The sequence below is a fragment of the Alexandromys fortis genome, unplaced genomic scaffold, assembly GCF_014885135.2.
Source record: "Alexandromys fortis isolate MF-2015 unplaced genomic scaffold, M_Fortis_MF-2015_v1.1 scaffold_292, whole genome shotgun sequence".
NCBI lineage: Eukaryota > Metazoa > Chordata > Mammalia > Rodentia > Cricetidae > Alexandromys > Alexandromys fortis.
In genome coordinates, this window is record NW_026068162.1 from 814,942 (window position 1) to 835,829 (window position 20,888).

The 20,888-nt window shown below is 47.7% G+C and overlaps 1 protein-coding gene across 1 annotated transcript; it reads right to left on the bottom strand.

Annotated features, from left to right (window-relative positions):
- Positions 1 to 232: 232 nt before the first annotated feature.
- On the bottom strand, positions 233 to 19,398 carry Strip1 (striatin interacting protein 1). The gene is made up of 21 exons (XM_050127813.1): positions 19,188 to 19,398; positions 16,016 to 16,085; positions 15,227 to 15,301; positions 14,757 to 14,891; positions 14,537 to 14,657; positions 13,452 to 13,520; positions 12,398 to 12,504; positions 12,161 to 12,288; positions 9,644 to 9,826; positions 9,064 to 9,281; positions 7,943 to 8,008; positions 7,775 to 7,838; positions 6,827 to 6,898; positions 6,100 to 6,174; positions 5,831 to 5,928; positions 4,635 to 4,761; positions 4,321 to 4,421; positions 3,584 to 3,650; positions 3,000 to 3,104; positions 2,277 to 2,481; positions 233 to 1,152 (listed from the first exon to the last, which is right to left on the bottom strand). Exons 1-21 carry the CDS (start codon positions 19,365 to 19,367, stop codon positions 905 to 907), a joined length of 2,514 nt encoding a protein of 837 aa, XP_049983770.1. The 5' UTR covers positions 19,368 to 19,398; the 3' UTR covers positions 233 to 904.
- Between the last annotated feature and the right edge of the window lie 1,490 nt (positions 19,399 to 20,888).

Sequence of the window (20,888 nt, forward strand, 5' to 3'; positions counted from 1 at the left end):
TCAGACCATATTTCTGAGAATCTCATGCAGCCTAGGCTAGCCTTGAATTATGTAGACGAGGATGACCTGGAACCTTTGATTCTCCTGCTTCCACCTCTCAGGTACTGAGATTACAAGTATGCACCGCCATGTGGTGCTGGGGACCAAACCCGGGGCTGTTTACCTGCCAATCAAGCACTGTACTCTGAGCTACAACCCTAGCCCCCAGAGCCTATACAGACAACAACAGGGATAGTTTTGCTTTCTTTTAATGTAAACAGAATACACAAACACATTAAAAACCCCACCATGACACAAGAGAACACAGAGAATTTTATATATTTACAGGCCATGGCAATCAAGAGGAAAATGGCACCTCTGACTTCGGGAAGCCTTGCTCTATCTTTGATCACATCCAAAATCAGGGTGCAGAAGCTGTGGTTTCTATTAATTCTGGAGAAACTCCCCAGGACGCTGGAATGGCATCGTCACCCCCAGAGCACAACCAAAGTGTCAGTTTTCAGTTCTTGACCCTCACACCAATCTCTCCGTCTTGACCAATCGACATGTCAAAACTGCTCAGGAGTCAGTGTGACCTTGAGATTCAGTTGCTGATGAGAAGGGATGCAAGGCCCGTCTCAGCTTTTCCCAGCCTACGGCTAATTGTGAAATAAGTTGAAATCAGTCATGACCAAGAAGGGAGGGTAGAAACTGGGGAAGTGGAGAAAGAGTAGATTCCAGCTTGGAGATAACTGCTCCTGAGTAGGATGCTGGGAGTCAGGCAGAGGTCAGCCTAGACGTCCTCCCAGGCCCAGGGCTGGCTGTAAGGACTCAATGGAACTGTGCTGCCATCTGGAGGGCATGACGAGAACTGCAGCAATGATGAGGACAGTCCCTCACGGGTGATGAGATGAAGTTTCAGTCCTCACTGCAGCAACTCTTCCCAGGAAATGGGCTTAGAGAAGACCTCCCTTTCTAGCCACAGGTCATAGTTCATCTGGAAGTCCTCAGGTAGATCTACCCGCTGGCCCAAAACGCTCTGCAGGCAATTGTCCACTGGCAAGAAGTCAGGGTTGCTGTGGGTCCGGTCATAGCGCCGGGCATTGAAGCGTTCAATGTTGGCACGGAGAGCACACTCCTCTGCCTGGAAGTCCCAAGGCCGGGCATCAAGATCTGGGACAAAGCAAAAAATCTCAGTTAGGAGTCCAGCCCTATAGTAGCTCCCCATGAGTAAGACTATGATCTTTAACAGGAGATTACTTCCAAGCCCCATCCTCAGGAAGATGAATAGAAATTCTTTCCCAGAAGTAGAGGACAGACAAATATAAGGAGAAAATCCAGAACTACTGAGAAAGAGGCTTGTTCTCCAAAATATGTAGACTCAGATGAGAGCCCCTGGAAAAAACACTTTTTTAAACATGAAGTCTCCTTGGTTCCAGAGGACAGAAGTGCAGCCCTGAGACTCCCTCATTTGTCTCTCCCCCCACCTCCCTGACAAGATGTCATGTGCTAACTTGAGCCCAGATGCTGGATACCATGTTGCAGTGCTGTGACTGTAACAATGTAACAAACAACACCCAGACAGCAGTTAGACGGAGACAAGATACCATAGGTATCCAGAGACCCGGAAACAGGAAGGTTCAGGGACTAAGTGCAGTCTATTCTGACAGAGGGCACACAGGAGAGAACAGGCACCTGTGTGTGCTGGGATCTGTAGAGCAACCCTCAGCAGGTACTGAGGGATCCTACTCTGTGCCTAGAGTCCTGGGTGTGACAGAGACCGGCTGCCAGCAGATAATAATAGGTTTGAAAAGAAAGTTATGGACTATAGGAGCAGAGAAATGAGTGAGTGTCCTTTCCCTGTCTTAGTGTTTGACATCATTCCTAAGGGAAATAAGAAGTTAACCAGGAATTTTACTCAGGAGGCAACAGTATAGGGTGCGTATGTTGAAAAGATTACAGGAGTCAAACCAGAGGCAGAAACTAGAATCAGAGCCGGTCAGGAACTCTTGAATTTAGGCAGCCAGAAGGCAACTGCAATAAGGATGAAGACAGGCAGAATGTTATGGCAATTTCTAGAAACGACATGACTTAGAATGGAGGGACAGAGAAATGGATGAGCACAGACACTGAGAAGCTTTCCAAAGTCTTGCATAGAGCTCCCTTCTTGGGGCCACAAAAACTAGAGCCAGGCCCCTTTCTGTGCCTCAGGGCAGAGACAACTAAGGTACCACAGTCAAGGAGTCAAAGGTGCACCTTGTCCCACCCTCTCCCAACCCTGTTTCAAAGTGCCTCACCGTTGCCATACGCCCAGTCATCGTTCAGCCGATGTCGCACCTTCTGGTAGATGGCAGACATGGTCTTCATGTTGCTCTTGCGCCACTGTCGCCCTAAGTACTTGGTCTGCACTTTGAGCAGCTTTAGCACATAGAGCTGCATCATGGCTTGCTTCACCTTTAGGGCCCGCTTCAGGATGGGTGCCGACTTGAACACCACCAGCATCTGGGCAGGCACGGTGGGAGCGATGATGAGGAAAGGAGTAGGTGTGTGTGCCACTACATGGTCACTTAACCCTTCTGGGGTAAGAACAGGGCCACAAGCCATGCAGTTTCTCTTGAACTCCCTGCTTGCTGGTACATGGAACTTACAGGCAAACCACAAAGGTTGGTCACCCTAATTATGAATCACTCTGTAATCTAATTTCTGAGAACTCATGGACCTGCCCTGTCCCAAAGGCATCCCAGGATTAAAGCTGCTCTTGGACTCCTGACTATCATTTCCCAATCAGGATCAAGAGGCTATGGAAAAGTATCTGTGAGGGGGGGAAAGGTATCTGTTTCAGAGCATGACTGGGAATCTCTTCCAGCTTCCAGTTCTACTCAGCAAAGAACCAGAAGTCTGAGGTAGGACAATGCTTCTCACCAGCCTCACCCTGAGGACTCCCTGTCCCAGCTGAGAAGTATAGCATGTGGCAGTGCTCTGTGAGACCCCAGCTCCAGGACGCCTCAGCACTGACTCACCATGGTCCTTGAATGTTTCCACTTTGTTAGCTTGTTCAAGATCCGAAGCAGGTTGATGCAGGAAAAGAGGTTCCTCCAGCAAAACTGGTTGTTGTCCCCTGCTTCCTGCAGGGAAAAGCCAGAGACATCACAGCTCTCACAGCTACAGGCTGCTCAGCAGTGTCCAAAGGCCTTGACAAATACACGGTAGCGGCCATGTTTTAATGCTTGTAGCACAAAGTTCCCTTGTCTCACAGCCAAAGGGAAACTCCACCCCACAAGTTGACAGAGAAACAAGAACTTAACAGACTTTTCCTGCAGGAAACATGGGCCACAAAACTAGGGACCATGGCCCCAGACTTTAGTGGGAAGATGCAAGCAACTAGAGTAGGCGAATTCTAGGTCAGCAGCCCCTGCCGGACATGCTCCTTTACTAGCCCTACCCCCGCCCCCAATCGCTCTGCTGTATAACACCCCTCCCCGACTTTACGGCCATTTCTGGTCCTTTAAAAGCTAAAGGTGACCTCTTCTGGAAGACACCTCTATCTATGTGGGGGAGGCAGTCCTCATAGCAGAGGGATAGCCAGAGGAGCCCAGCCACTCACCAGACTCTCTGCAGTTAGCTCTGGAAGCTCATTGACCACGCAGTGAGGGTAATCCAGGACAGAAATGCTGCAGAATGCAACAAGACCCAGGTGCTCATCGTGAGCAAAGGCTGGGTCTGCCAGAGTAGCCATGGTTCAGTTGAAGCAGAAGTAGCAATCTAGCTTGCTTGCTCTAACCCAGTCTCCCTGACCGTAAGATGAAAAAACATCTGCTACAATACGTGCACAGTTTCCCTGTGACTGGACCAGTTTGTAACCTAATTCGTAACTGCAAGGCAGGGACACACTACTGCAGCTTTCCCCGTAACGCAAATCGGGGAGGTAGGGCTCAAGACTTATGATAAGATTTATGACAAGCCCTCTTAGAAGCCACAGCTAGCCAGACACTTCCCTTGTGAAGTCTACACTGATAAGCAGGTGCTGTCAGGTACAGCTGGCTAAGAATCAGACAGTGCTTTACAGTGCACAAGGCCAAGCTCCTTACAGAGAACTGGGAGGGAAAGGGAAGAACAGAGTGGTAGTGAGGGCAATTCTAGAGCCTCGGACAAACAGAGAGACACGAGAATAGCCAACCTCAAAACTGACACGCTGTCACTCACTTTGTCTCCTGACTGCCTAGCAAAGTACTAACCCACAGATGCTCAGAAAATGTCTGCTGAGCAGTCTCAACGGAGAGCCCAGCTGCAAGTCCTGCCATCTGGCTATACCACCCTTTCTTGGCCCCTGGTACTCATCACCTGTTCTTGGCAGTGATGTAGGACATGATGTTTTGATTGAAGAATTTCAGGATCAAAGGGATGCAGTTGGCAAAGACCAGGTGTTGGGCCATGTATTCAAACTGAAACCAAGAGAAGATAAATAAACATGCCCTTTGGGACCTTATTTTCTTTCCTCTAGAGATAAAAAGCCTGGCTGGAGAATCTCACATTAGAATGCTCATGCAGAGCTCAAGTGGAATCAAAAGCCAAGCCCTATTCTCTTGGGCAAGAGGAGCAGCACAGACTGAGGCGCTGGCCCAGTGCACAAGAAGGCAGACAGACCCTACAGGTACCTGGTAGACATGGTTCAACTTAAAGTGCTTGAGCAGCAGCAGCAGCACAGCAGAAATGGCCTTGACGATGACCTCCTTGTGGCGGTTCACATCTACCCCCAGCTTCATGCTCTGCAACACTGTGGTGCTAGAAACAGAAGGGCCTGGTGAGTCACCAGCGAGCACGGCACCTTCTTCCTAGGTGTCCACAGTGGGGATGGAGTCCAGAACCCTCTGCCAAAGGCTCACACCTCACAAACATTTCAGAGGTCAGCCTTAGGGATCCACCTACCTATCTCCTAAGCGATCCAGCTTGGCACAATTTCTGTCTTCCCATGATGCCACCCAAAATATTCTCAGTCCCTTTCTCTGCTTCTACTCCAAAAAAGGAACTTCTCTACATTCTCCCTAAGCTTTGGCCACCCTATTAACTTGAGTTCCCCAAAGCATGTTCTGTGGAACACCAGTGTGCAGAGAGGTTTTACTCTACAGTGGTAAGATGGGGATCCTGAAGTTGGATAAATTTAGGAAGCACTGAGTTACAGCTGTTTCAAATCTTCAGAAGAGGAACACAGTATTTCATTATCAAGACGGCCTACTTTCGGTGAACCTCCCTGTGGTAGGAGCCAATCTCCCTCACCTGGCCATCACCACCAGATCAGGGGGGATCCACTCAGAACAAGGCACTCCTGGCCAGCAGGCCAATCAGGTGTGGGCCTGGGTCCTTTCTCAGTGTAGTACAGTCTCAGGCTGTTCTCTCTCATGGAAAGATCTGTCAGCCAGAGGTGAACAAACCCTGGAGTTCCCCTCTCTCCTCTGACATTTGCCAGCATTCAGTCTGCCAGCTCACTGGCCAGCAGGAGAGACTCCACACCAGTTCAGGCTCTGTGGTGGCTAACAAGCAGACCAGAAGTTACCTCTCCCATGCAGGGTGTGCCAACCACATGTTTCTAGGAGGGCTGAGAAGTTCACTGCCCCATCTATTTTACAAAGGAAAACTGACATTCCTAATTTACTGAGAAGTTCACTCGGTGACAGTCCGTGCTGGGATTCAGGCTAAGCTATTTCTCTACCCAGGGAAACCTATCCAGTAGTTCTCTTCGTCTGAATCAGAAATACCCTGGACTTAACCTGTAGCAAAGCTGGACCAACAAAAGAAAGCAACCTGAAAAACACTGGCCCTCTTCCTTCTACCCACTGATAGCACTGATACTCACGGCATCTCCTCAGGCAGAACATCTGCCAGGATATTGATTGAGTCTGTTTTGGCTTTTGATGTGGGAGCTGCAGCCAGTAGGATCTTCAGGAGGGCAATCTGGGAAAAGCAGACCATTTAGATGGGCATCAGAGCCCAGGACCATAATGGAGTCCTGAGAAGTGGGACTCCTGCAGGTCTGCAGGGGTGAAGGAGACCAGCCTATGGGGTATCTCACCACAGATGCCTACTGATAGGCCCCAAGACTGGTCTCAGACACAGAGCACTCACCATATATTGAGGCAGGCTGGGGAGCAAGCCTTGGTAGAGGGTTTCTGCAGGAACTTGCTCAACTTCCTCTTCTCCCTTTAATACAAGTCACAGATACAAAACCTACATCCAGGTGCAGTCTCCTGAGCTAGAGCCTCTAAGCAGCAAAGTGAAGAGTGGCACTGGTGATGACTGCCTCACTTGCAACAGTTTAGTTAATTCTTTTTGTGCACGGTGTTCCGCCTGCATATGTATGCCTGCACACCAAAACTCATTATAGATGACTGTGAGCCACCATGTGGTTGCTGGGAATTGAACTCAGGACGTCTGTAAGAGCAACCAGTGCTCTTAACCTCTGAGCCATCTCTCCAGCCCAGTCTAGTTAATTTTTATTATAACATTCTTCATAAGGTACCATAGTAACACATGTAACCCCAGCACTGGTTAGGCTGAGACAGGTGTTTACGAGGCCAGTCTGAGCTGTATAGTGAAGCCACCTGGGTTATAGATAGATGTTATCTCAAATAAACAGAGAAAGGCACTGGCCTATCTGTTACAGGAAGGGAACAAAGCACCAAGAGATCAAGTTTTGTGCTCGAGTTGCTTGCTGTTCAGGGACTGAAAGAGCAGGACATGGACCGGAATCTCTTCAAGGAGAGGCCAAGCCCAGGAGCAGCTTTGTGGGCCAGGCCCAGCTCAGAGACTGAGAGCAGTTGGGAACTCTATGGCTGTAGGCCTCTTAACTCACCCCTGAGAGAGGAGAGCGAAGGAATTCCTCCTCCATCTGTGCCTGGACCTCTGCAATCGACGTGTACTTGTGCTGAAGAGGGGCAGGAGAGGAGGTGCTGAGAAAAACACCCTTATTCTCTGGCCACACTCCCCCTCACCTGCCCACACACACTGGCAAAGATCCAAGATTTTATTCTGGTCTTCTGAGAGAGAGTTAAGTCACATCACAGATCCCTATAATAGCTTTCTAAGGAGGCATCTACTTCTGACAGCCTCTGTAAAAAGTAAGTTCATAGTCAATAAGCAAAACGCAAACTAAAGTGGGGGAAAGGGCTTCCAAAAGCAAAAATGACAGGGGAAAAGACATCAGAGGCAAAACTGTGTGCTCAAAATCCTAGCTGCAGAGACCATTTGGTACTACTGATTTCAAAACTGGACATAAAACTATTATAGTCCAAATACATTGGAAGTACTCCTCCTGACCCCTGGTGTCTCCCCACAGCCCCCACAGCAGTGAGCAGGGAGAAAAACATGATAGTCTTGACCCCAACCCTGTCTTCAGACTCCACCTGGCTGCCCGCCGAGAGCCTGCATCCCGCCTGCCTGTAGCTCTGTCTGGAACTGGGTAACTGAAGCTGCCTGATTCCTACAGTATGCTCTTAGCACAGCCACAATGGTGCTCATAAGCCTTGCTCCCCAGCTATCCCATGGACAGCGAAGCCGACAATGTCATCCCCACCTCCACCTCCTCTCAAACCTTCAAACTTGGCTCAGGCAAAGGGAAGGCTACACTACTTACAGGCCTCTTGAACTCTGAGGCTGGTGTATAACACACCCCTAAAGACGTCACAGCTAAGAAGACGTGCTTCCCAGGCTATTGCTGGCAAACAATAACCCTGAAAGGCTTGTCCCTTCTCACTTGATTCACCTGGGACCAAAGGCCAAAAGTTCCCTTCGGGTCACTTACTTGTTTCAGTGTCTTGATGCTTTCGTGGATTGGCCTTGGCAGCCCCACCACTGTGTTGGTGTCACTGGAGAATAAAGAAGACCTTGTGCTGAGCCCAGACACCCACACACCTGCCCACTGCCCCAAGGCCAGGTGAGTGAACTTCAAAGGAACTCAGGTCACACTCACCTGCCCAGAGTGTAGCCTATGAACTTGCTGCGGCTGGATTCAAGGAACATCTCAATATCTTTCTCTCTACCACAGGAAGGAAGGGGGACATTTTATCAAGTTCCATCTCAAGGGGTGCTACTGTCACAGGCCTGTGTTCTAACAGACAAAGCAGCTCCAAATTGTGATTTCAAGACAAGACAAGATCTCTTACAATAAGGGGGAAAAAATCTGAATTCCAGCTACTTTGATTTTTATATAATTTTGTTGGGTTCATAAACTTGATGTTTATATTTCTATAATATTCATGGCTAGCTGACTCAAATTCAGGGAGGTATATTAAACTTAAAAGCACAAATTATTCTAACAATAGTAATATTTAATACTTTTAAACACCAAGAAGTTTGAGAGATATGAGCTATATACTTCAAAAAGGTCATTTTCTTGTCTCAACAGAAGCACCTTAACTTTGGGGTGATCTGTTCTACATTCTTCTCACAATATCCAGAAAGCTGAGGACTTGCCCCTTTACATCAGTTTATCTACACATCTATTCATTAAGCTGCTGCCTATAAAGATCCACATCTCCAGCTACCTTCCCATCTACTGACTTCCAAAAATACTGCTCAATGCATTAAGTGGTTTTGGGAAACTCTTCATCTATCATTTTATATAAAATGCCATATACAACTCCAATATGAGTGGGGATAGGTTTGCCTAAATACACATTTTATTTTTTTTCCCTAACTCTCGCAGTTCAAGTTACTGCGACACAGGGCTGGAGAGATGGCTCAGAGGTTAAGGACACTGACTGCTCTTCCTGAGGTCCTGAGTTCAATTCCCAGCAACCACATGGTGGCTCACAACCATCTGTAATGAGATCTGGTGCCCTCTCTGGCGAATAGGCATGTATGAAGACAGAACACTGTATACATAATAAATAAAAATATTTTTAAAAAAAATTACTGACACAAGAGCTGCTGGGTTGTTTTATGTGACATCAGCAAGGCCATCTTCCCAGAAGCAACCCCGATGGCACAGAACAACTTAAGGTCATCTAAGCCTTGCAGAGGAGCTCGGGTCAGCACTGGCCTGAGGATTTGAGGGCTCGCTTCAAGACTGCTCTAGAACTTGAGACTCACCTGACCTTGGGAGCCCAAGGGAGCCCTTTTGGGCAGGTGAGTCTGTCAGTCTGAGGGTGCTGTAGTGGGGGAGGCATCACCTCATCTCGCTCAAGGGGAAACGTCTCCCCCTCCAGGCTGTTGTCGTCATCATTCTCCTCTTCCTCTTCTCGAGCATCATCAGCCTTATAGGGATCCCGCTCATTGAAGGCATCTAAATTGTCCTGCTTTATCAGAGCCTGAAAGCAAGGGAAGGGAGCTGAGAAAACTAGCCAACTAAAGAGATGATGGCAGAGGGAAACAGTTCACATGGAACAGAAAGATATCAGATAGGGAGCTGTGACACCGGCGAATACAGAGAAGGAGCTAAGACTAGAGTGACAGACCACTTCCTGCTCCAGCACCTCACAAGCTGCCCGGATCTAAGAATCCACTCACTATACATGGACCTGGGGCTGGAGACATGCCCCTGCTGTGGACTCCTGATCAGCCTGATGGGAGCTGATTTCTAATATCCTGCTTACCTCAGGAGCATGCGCTCCCACCCCACCCCGTGTACTCTGAGATCTCTCAGGAGTCCTGGGGTCCTCTGCTGCCTCACCTTGTGTTCTCGCCGGCCCCGTTTCTGCTGCTGCTCAATCAGGTCTGAAGCAGAAGCTGGTGGGGAGGCAGCCCTCATGTTGCGGATCACCTTGATGCTGTCCTCAGGCAGTGGGGGAAGGCCAAGGAGAGCACGCTTCTCAGCCTTCATGCTCTGCAGCTCCTCAAAGCCACCTAGTGTGCACTGTGTAAAACGGAGATGCAGAGCCTAGGTCACCAGGTCCTTGGTGACATCATTTTGCTAACAAGCATGCACGACACCATCAGAACCCACACCTTATAGAGACTCATAAAGATCCACCCTTGGACCAAAAAAAAAAAAAAAAAAAACTAAAGCCATCCAAGAATTCAAAGAATTCAGTGCTCTGTACAAGGAACAAGAGAAAAGGGAGCAAGAAAAAAATAAAACACCAGCTGGTGGAAGCTGGCACATGATACATGCAATTCTGTACATATGATATAGTCTCTAATTTTAAAAAGAAGCAGATTGAGCAGGGTGTGGTGGCACATAACTTATAATCCCAACTCTTCTGAGGCAGAAGCAGGAGGATCACCATAATTTTAAGTTCAGCCTGGTGCATATAGCAAGTTCCAGGCTACTCAAGGCTACACAGAGACTATGTTTTTAAACCAAACAGACAAAAACTAGAGTAGAGCCAGTTCTCAGAAATGTCAGCAGACTGATGCTTCAAGGCTGTACATGTCAGTCTTCCAAACAAAACTAAAACATACTATGTGTTGCTCAAATAAAATAATATACAAAAAACCCTCCTGTGTAAATTCACTAGAAGCTCAAGCTCTAGCCCGGCAGTCACTGTGGCTGCTCAGTGCCACTGTGTCTAAGTAACTCCGTTTCCTCTCAGCCTGAGTGAGGCTTCCTGAGGAACCAGCAGGTCTGGTCAAGATAAAGCTTGTGCACACCCTAAGAGGCTCTAAACTCACTAAGCTCTGGCTGCAGAGCAAAGGGGAGACCCCCCACTTAGTATGGTGCTCCTCTGGAGAAAGTACTCCCTGCTTGCCCTGAGTTTGGAATCTGGCAGTACCCCCATCCTAAGGGTGATGGCCAGTCCATCCAGCGTCCATTCCCTCCCCATGGAGAAACCGTCCACTTCACAGTACACTCTGGAAATAGGCTAGCTAGAGGCTCACTCTTGTTTCTTCAAAAGACATCTTACTGGGTTGGAGAGAGAGCACTACTGTTCAAAGCTAAGCTCAACCCAGGTAACCAAAGTCATCTGCCCAGTGGACTATAACTACATCACTTCCATCTTTGTCTCAAACCACTTTACAAACACAGGCTTGGGAAGGGTCTCCAAAGAGGTGTCTTGTTTGAGGATGGAGCTGTTGTATGATTAGAAATGGCTTCAACGAAAGTCAGGGAGCCAATCTAGTCAATCTAGTATGACTATGTCCTGCCATGTCCTGCCTGCCCCTACTCAGCCTTTTTTTTTTTTTCTTTTTTGAGACAAGGTCTTACCATGTAGTCCTTGCTGTCCTAGAACTCACTCTGTGGACCAGGCTGGCCTCAAACTCACAGGGATCTGCCTGCCTCTGCCTCCTAAGTCCTGCGGTTAAAGGTATGCACCACCATGCCCTGTATTTCTCTTTCATCTCTTTTCTGTAACTTTCTAAAAACTGAGCCTGGTAGCAGATACTGACGAGGCTAAGGCAGGAATATTTCAAGTTTAAGACCAAACCTTGTGTCAAAATAAAAACTAAACAGCCAAGGAGATGGCTCAATGGGTAAGAGCACCTGCCTTGAAAAGATGAGGATCTGAGTTTCAATCCCAGCCCCATGTAAAAAGCCAGATAAATCACACATTAGCCTGTAACCCCAACAGCAGAGTGGAAGTAGTAGGGCTGCCAGCTTAGCACCAGGTTCAGTTAGATCCTGCCATAAGGGAATATGCCAAAGAAAGACAGAGCAGGAAACTGGTCTCTGAGCATGGGTGTGTGCAACTATGCATGCATGTCACTGTACCAAATGCATACTCACATGCACAAGAAATAAGTAAATAAATAAGCAAAAACAGTACCAGTGTAAGTAAATAGTCTGTTTACTTAGCATGTTCAAGGTCCTAGATTCAATCTGTAATATCACTAAACAAATATTTTTTAAACTAAGTAGTTACATATTCACATAATTCAGTATTCAAAAAGATGTAGTTATTCATCATTATCCATGGGAGACTGGCCCCAGGAATTCCCCTCACCCCTCTCCCACAGGAAGGTATCACGTCCCTCAGAAGATGGAATGGGACTTGCATATAACTTAGGTATAAACTTCTGCAAGCTTGAAATCATCACTAGATGATTGTAATACCTAAAGCTTTGTAAATCACTGCTACTAGTTAGGGAATAATAACAGCATAGTCTGTACAGTCTACAGACCTCATTCTATGACCTGCACTTGGATGCATATATGGATGAGAATCCACAGGTACAGAGGGCCAACTGTACAAAGATGCCTTTCCTGCTTCATCTCCTAGCATATGAGTGCCCCCAAGAAGGTGCTCACCAATACGGTCTTCCAGAGCAGCAAGAGAACTTTCTTCATGGGGAAGTGGGGTGCATGGCCGCTGCAAAATTTGGTCACCATTCCAAATAGCATGATGGCAAATGGCTCATTGTTGTACAGGGGAGACCCTGGAAGTGACTCAAAGATATCAGGACCCCAGCCAGTAACAGGACCCACCAAAGCCCCCCAGTCTCAGCTCCCAGGTGAGGCCTTAACAGAGGATCCCCAGGGCCCTACCTAGCTCAGCTCTGAAGGTCTGCCGCATTGTTCTCCACTCGGCCTTGTCACCCTCGCAATCCTGGTGAACAGTCTCCACAATCAGGTACATGATGTTGAGCAGAACCCTAAGCGTAAGACAGGGGACCGAGGGCACTCTCAGCCAGGAGTGGGGGTATATGCTTGTAATACCAGTTCTTAGAAAGCTGAGGCAGGAGGGTCTCAAGTTTCAGGCCAGCTTGGGCTACACAGTGAGTGCTAGGCTAGCCTAAATCATATATGGAGTCTGTCTCAAGCAAACAAAATGTGAAGGAGGAACTGTTGGGCTTTCACACCCCCTGGCTAAGATGTAAACACTCATGCATGTGGTAGAAGGCTGTCACAGAGAGACACCCAAGAAGAGAACCGACACCTGAGGATCCTTACTTGGGCCGAGACTATAACTCACTCTGTATCTGCAGTGTCTGAACAGAGCTTACTCAGAGCCGATAAATATGAACAAGAATGGCCTGCAGAATGTTCTGCCCTATGCCTCCTGGAGAGAAAAAACAAAACTGACTAGAGGAAGAGACTGAGGTCAAAGCAGGGCAGGATCAGAAGGAGGGCAGAGTTTCCCGGGAGAGTGGAAGCAGACAGTGCCTACAGTGAGGAGAATCACACTCCAACTCCAAAACCAGATTTCAGTCCTACAACATGGGAAGAGGACCCTCTCTTTAGCAGTTCTAGTCCTGAACAGACACGAAGCATGGCTGAATTGTCAGGAAAACCAGTATAGACAGGATCAAACTGTGCACAGTGGGTGGTGGGAGCCCAAGAGCAATGCCCTGGTTTTTGTCCACATTAAATACACTCTATGACCAATTTCTTAGCCGCTCTATTGAGTGGCTTGAGCCGAGATTTCTTCTGGATTTTCCAGGCCCCTTCCCTCCCCTAAGACATCAGGGCCTACTAATGACTCCGGTGAGCCTATCACCTGAGCTGACTGGTGTGCAACAGGAATGCACACATAGCTAAGAGACGTTGAGCTTTGCTCTGAGCTCATTCTCTGGTTCAGGGTACTTGAAGCTTGTCTCACCTCAGGTCTGTGCTGTCAGCCAGGGAGATGGCAGGCTTCCTCACTGCACTGCTGCATGCGGCACTATTACTGCAAAGGAGATCTGAAATCAGCTTGACAGGGCCAGGGAGATAAGGGATGCCCTTCACAAGTACTGTCCCACAGGGCAACAAGAAGCTGCTATGTTTAGGCTTTACATGAGACCTTAGGACACCACAGTGGTTAAGAACTCAAGCCCTTGACCAGACTGTCAAGTCTTAAAGTGTGAATCCTGCTTACTAGTTAGTATACATGGTCAAGGCAGAGTCAATTTCTCTGTGTCTAGTTGTCTCATCTACAGAATCAGGGTGATAACGGTATTTGAGTCGTAACATGATTCAGTATACAAAATGTCCTGAAAACAGGATGAACATATGCCTGAAGATGTAGTTCTAGGTGAGTGCCTTTAGTTACTACTATAATTATTTGATTTTAATTTTGTTGTTTCTTTGGCTTTGGATATGATCTCACTAAGTAGCTCTAGCTACCCTGGAACTATGTAGGCCAGGCTGGCTGGCCTCCAACTTATAGCAATCTCCCTTATTTATGATGGCTGTTATCCTTAACTGAGCAGTAGCTGCCTTGTTCACGAGGACCAGAGGTGACAAGCTTTGTTGTGCCTACATGTTAGGCTTGGGCTTGGTGTCCTGCTGAAGGGAAAGTACAGAGGGGAGCTCAAGGTGAGCAGTTTCCTTCTGAGGACTGTTTTGGGCATGAGTGGAACCTGCCCAGGTACCAATGCTCCAGCATTACAGAGCATGCGGACCCAGCACAGGAACCCAACACTACTTTCTATCAGCATGGGAACCTCTCACCTCTCTCTGTTATTTTATTTTCTCATCTTTCTCTCTCTACTATATGATTTTCCAAGGAATCATTAAGCAGCTTCTCCATTATTCAACCTTATATGTTCCAAATAGCTTGAGAACAGAGACCCTTCACCTTAAGTGGCCTATTCAGCTGTCTCAAATGTTGTTAGTTCTGCAAGCTCTAGCCCACTTCCCACTACTCCTCTCCCCTCCCCTCCCCTTCCCTTCCCTACTTAGGCCCTCAACAGAAGTGCTCACTCTATTTCCATGTTCAGAAGCTCCACCAAGGCATTGAACGTGCCCACCTCCAGGAGCAGAAAGATGTTGTAGCGCATCCAGAACTGCACTTCTGCCTCTGAGCTGCACTCTCCAAAAGTACCTGCAAACCCAGGGCAGAGTTTACCAAGACCCTCCAGACACAACTAGGCACTGTCACCGGCAGAGGTGTCAGGGGTCCCTGGGGACATCATCACAATACCTTGGGCAACATAGAGAATTGCTCGAGCCACCTTGAGTCTTTTTTCCCGGGCAGTGACTTCCAAGCCATCCAGAAGCCTCATGGCATGGGTACGGTGCTGGTTGGTATCCAGCTCGGTCCACTTCTTGTCTGTCACTGCAGGGCACGAGACACTTATAACTGAACCCACATAATTCCTTACAATAGAATGGGCTGTGCTAATCTTTCAAATCAGGTCAGGAACAGGACCAGAAAGGCAAGTTACTCCTTCATAAGGGATAAGGCCACACTGCTGTTCTGTGAACTGGAATTCCCATCAGAATGCCCAGAATGCCCATGTGACATTCTACATGTCGCATCTGGCCTTGAACAACTAGTACAACAGTTTTTTTCATGTTCCTGGATGTCTTAGGTCAGTCTGATGATGACGAGAAACCCTGTCCTCTCCTGATGCAATGTGAAGTGAACCAAGAGGGGGGGCGTGCTCTCACCATGGATCCGGAAGTCCTCCTCAAAGCATTTTCGATTCATCAGGAATTCTGGTCCTTCTGTATAGCTGTAAAGCTCTGTCAAAGAACAAAGTCTCCTCACCATTACCACACTCCACATCAGTTCTCACATGCAGCAGAGAAAGTACGGCATTTGTTTCCAGCCCAACTCTACTCCTGCCTGAGTCACAGGGATCCTTAGACTACCCTCTCTGGTTACTAGTGGGGAAGGTCTTAAGTGTTCTCATGTACTCGACAGACAACACAGGCCACTTGGAAGCTCTAACTGGAATGTCAGCGGAGCATAAATCTGGGCATTTCTAGTATGATATGTATTAGACTGTGCTATGTCAGAGGCTGACCATCACCCTGAATACATTTCAGTGTCACCTCCTGAATAAGGATCGTGAAGCCAGGAGAAGCAGCTTATGCTGACCTTACATTATAGATCGATGACGTTAGCTGTACAAAGATTTAAGTGCAGTGGCTAGCATTCCTGGGACTCACCACTCTTTAGAGATCTCTATCCAGTTGTTGTTCAGCAAGGGGTAACACTAACTGTCTTACCCTGGGACTGGGCGATAATCAATTCAGCTGACTCTAAACAAGAGCCTTCATGAAGATAAAGGACCATCCAAAATTACTGAATACACAGTCCAAGTTAAATAACCAACTAATGCTTTAGATATCATTAATAGGAATACATAGAGAAAAATTATATCCAGTCTTAATTTTCTTAAGAACCAAATCAAAAGTCCTGTCAAATGGGACAACGGTCTATCTATACGTTACCTGCAAGCTCTGCAGCCCACTTGTCTGTGTCGGCATACTCAAACTCCAGGTCCGGAGACTCAGAATAGCCCTAATGAATGGAAAGAACGTCACACAAAAGATCCTCCTGAGTGTTTTGCAAAGGGATAAACACAAATACCTCAGAGACACTATGGCACTACGTGACATCACTGCCTCTACTCTTTTCATCTTTTACCACAGTATTTTGTCTCCTGAGCTAGCTGAAGTCCCCTTTAAGCCCTCTCCAGCACCCTGTATTTCACCTTCAAAGCACCTACTCTAAACTAGAATTATTCACTGGATTCCTTTTTTTCACTCATCCTCCTCTCCATAAGACAGTACGTTCCTGGAAACAGAAACTCTGTTCTGCTGAACAATGATATTCACTACACACCTGTTCAACAACAAACACAAAACTTCTATTTTGCGCAGTGCCTGACCATTCCACACAGCACCGGATATCTAGAAGTTGCACTTCTTTCTGAACTGTGGACTATAAAGAGCTAAGGACAAAATGAGTACTGAAACCCTCAGCCACTTTGCTCTTATCTCAATTTTCAGTGAGAACTGACAGACAGAGAAAGCAGAAACCGAACAGATTGGCCTTCCTCCCACACACAGGAGAGAATGCAATGAGAATCTGTTAGGGATAGGTGATTCCTGAGAACATGCCATCTTGAAAGCCTTGTGCTGGGAAGAGAGGATCAGAAAAAAAAAAAAATGGATAAAGCTAGTCTTGATTAAAATGTATTTGAAAGAGCAGAGGGTAGAGGTCAGTGTAGGGCACCTCACCTAGTATGTGCTAGACCCTAGGCTTACTCTTCAGCATTGGGGGTGGGGAAAGAGCAAGTGAGATGGAGGGTGGGTCTGGGAGAACCTTATGAAAGATAATGACCATGGACAAAATGACATAATATACCACAAACAATAGCTCTACTCCTTAGTAATGGACAACAGTGGACACTTATAAGCTATTGAGTTTTTAGGCTAGGGATACAGTTCAGTGGTAGAATGATTACCTAACATGTGTAGAGTCCTGGATTCATGTCCCAGCACCACCAAAACACAAATAAAATCAACAGCAATACAAATTACTGAGGTTGAGTTCTCATTTACGGAATGGGAATGACAAAAATCTGCTTTTCTTACCACTTTTTTTTTGACAATTTCATATACATTATATAATGTATTGTGATCATATTCACAATCAAATCCATTACCCTTTCTTATCCCCTCCCTTAGAGTCAAGGTTTTACTGTGGAGCCCAGGCCTTGAGCTCTGATCCTCCTTCCTCAGCGTCCTGTGTGCTGAGACTGGAAGCCTGCTTGGCTGCCTTGGCTAATTTTGAGGACATAGCACATACTGAGCTCTCCTCCCTGTCCTCTAGACACTGACTTCAGCTGTCACTAGGAGACGTGTGCAGCATCAGCATCTCTAACGCAAGCAGACAGATCTCACTATTTGACGGGCCTTCCAGATGTTGGCTGTGGTGAAATCAAAGGGTAGAAAGAGAAATTAAAACGTATAATAGAGGTTGAGGATGTAGCTTGGCAGTACGGTGTCTGCCAAGCTTGAACAAGGCTTGGAATTTGAGTCTCAGCATCACAAAATAATAAAATGAATGAAAGGGTATTTATCTATTTTGGAGTTAGTTAGGGAAATTTAAAACTTCTTTACCTGCTAAGTCATCTTGCCGGCCCTAAAACATTTTCTTAAATATTTACTTATGTGTCTATCTGTGTGTTTAAGTGCATGCATGCATGCAAGTTCCCACAGAGGCCAGAAGGAGGACACTGGTTCCCTAGGAGCTGGAGTTAAAGACAGTTGTGAGCTGTTCAATATGGGTGCTGGGATGCATGCTCAGGTCCTCTAAGAGAGCAGCAACTGCTTGGGTGCTGGGATGCATGCTCAGGTCCTCTAAGAGAGCAGCAACTGCTTTTAACCACTGAACCATCTCTCCAGCCCCCTAAAACATTTAAAAGAGAAAGTCTGGGGTATAGTTCAATTCTTGGGGTATTCTTCAGAAAAACTGAATAAGTCTGGTCATTAAAGGTGTTTCACAAACTTAAACTTTCCTATTCCTCCATACTTGAAAGATCACTGAGAAGTGGCCACTGATGAGCCATTGTTCCACAGTAAAAGATTCCTAAAGGATCCATCTTCTGCTTTTTCAAAAAAGACCATTCTAAGCTCAGTCTCTCTACTCTGGGCTTGTTCATTTGCAACATGTTTTAGCAAGGTTCGAGCCTGCAACAAAATGTTTGAAAGGAACTAATTTCAGAGGTATCATTGATCTCTGGTTTGAGCTGGAGCATCAAATTCGGATAATGAGGAACCCCCTCTCAGCAAGTGCCTGACTGCTCCTCACACTGGGGGTTGTCCCAGGTGGAGACTGCATAGTAAGTGCTCTGGGAATGAACGTGCTGATTAAGAAGCCCTAAAATGCTGCCACGGGTGTGTGTTCATTCATGAATTCTGCAAACGGAAGCAGTGGGAGGAATTTTAACTTGGGGCGAGGTGGATAGCTCCATACTGCGCGGGCAAAGGGAATCACAGCTCACTAGCAAGAAGGAGAATCCGACGCCCTTTGGGTACTTCTGATCCTTAACAATTTAGTATTGGGTCCACTGGGCATACAGACACTCGTCGGTGTCTGCCCATGGCCTGATCCTACACTGGCTAAAGTTTGGAGGGGAAGCCAGGACTCTCTCTCTCTCTACCTCTCTCAGAACCCGGGCCACGCAGCACTAGAGACACAAGCTCTGTCCCAAAGCGCCCTCTAAACTCTCCTGGGTCCCCCTTCGCTGACAACTGGCGTCGTCCATCGCCCGTCCAGGACCACAGGCCGGAAATGATGAGGGGCTAAGAGCAGACCACCAACTCCGTACCCCAGGGCTGTGCCTCAGGCCACGCCCCCGGGAGCAGACCTGCAGTCCCCGGCTCCAGGACCTTCCCCCGGGCCGCAGAGGAGTTCGAGGCAGCGCTCCGGGCTTCCCTTCCCGGGGCCGCGGGAGCTGCCAGTCTCCCTAGCAGCACGCTTCTCGGTAAAGTGACAGCCCCCAGCCCTCCTGTCAAGCCACCCGGAAGCCCGGCTGGGCCCGGAAGCTGCCCCGGCGCCGGGACCCCCTCTGCCACCCGCCCAGTGGCAGCCTCGCCCCCCTGCAGCTCTGACCTCCGAATCTTTGCGCTGGTTGCGGTTAAACTCGCGAGCTTTGCCTCCCGGCAGGAGGCCTCCAGCGGCCCTCGGCGCCCCGGGAGGAGGCTGTGCGGTGGCAGGCGGCGGAGGAGGTGGCGGCTGGGGCTGCTTGTTATTCACAATCAGAGGGCCGGGACCGGCAGCTGCCGGCTCCATCTTGGCTGCTCCACACCCCCGGCTCAATTCTCGGACGGGCTCCGTCAGGCAACTCTCGCGTGATTTCCTCCAGGAAATTTCCCCACTCGCCATGTTGAGTGTGGCGGCGCGGGTTGAAAGCCGGAACTGCCAGTTACCTCCAGGTCTTTGTCATTTAGTTTCTGTTCCCTCCTTCCAGTGGAACTAAGGAAGAGACGTGCCACTGGGCTCGCGGGAATTCCTTTCCTTTTAATTGGCGACATTTAACACCTTCTGCTAATCTGTCTCTTCCTTTCTTTAACATTTCTTTGCACTGACGTCACAACCCTGTCCAAGGTGAGACTAGCAGAAAGGGAAAATCAATAGACAAAGGAATCCCTTACCCTTGGATCTGGTTGAAGCCTCTTACTAGCAGAGAAGAGTTTCATTACAATTAACAACTGGTTTTGGCTTTTTCCTCTCCCTCCACCCCGCCGCCAGTTGAAAAACCTGCAAGTTTGTAGGACTCTACAAGAAACCCCTTGGGCAACCCTAGGGATTCCTGGTTTTATCAGATTTTAATTCCTCCCGAGACACCTCTGGAGCCTCCTTATAATTTTACTTATCAAAAAAGAAAAAAAATGCACGGGGGCAGGGTGGAGTAAGGGATTTCTTTCTGTTTGTTTGTTTGGTTGGTTGTTTTTTCGAGACAAGGTTTCTCTGTGTAGCCCTGGCTGCCCTGGAACTTGCTCTGTAGACCCGCCTGGCCTTGAACTCAGAGAGATTCGCGTGCCTCTGCCTCCCAGTGCTGGGATTAAAGATTTATACCACCACTGTGGGGCGTGAGTCGGGGATTTCTTTGCCTTGTAACTTGAGAGCCACCGAAATAGTACCTATGGCTAATACTAAGACACTAAATGAAAACTCTTCCTTGAGGAAGACATACCCACATGTCTCACGTCCTTTCTTTCTTCTAACTTTCACACTTTAAGTCTATATTAGATTATCTTTCCTAAAAAGCCCCAACTCTGCTTCATACTGGATAACTTGAAATTCTTTTCTGCATTGAAGACACAAACCGGTTTGGGGGCATGCACATAGTGCAAAGACATACATGCAGGCAAAAAAAAAAAAACCCATATACATTTTTAAAAAATCTTAATCCTGGATTGGCCTAAATTATGACCCTGAAAGATTGGGGTACTCCTTGGGCTGCTGAGGATAGGGTGGAGCTGTGTCTCTGTCCTCAAATCACTGACAGGGACTTTAAGGCTATAGTAGTGTACAAAAGAGATAGAATTCCAGTCTTCATGTGATGGAGGAAGGTAATTGGTTAATTATAATAAACCAACTGCTTGGCCTCATAGCTTAGAACATAGGTGGGTGGAATAAACAGAATAGGATGCTGGGTGGAAGAGGAAGTGAGGTCAAACTCTGCTCTGCTTCCAGAGGGACCGGACAGCTCTGCTCTCTGGAGCAGAGACGCCATGCTCTGCTCTCCCAGGCAGCTCCAACCCACGATGGACTTAGGCTAGAATCTTCCCGGTAAGCGCACCTTGGGGT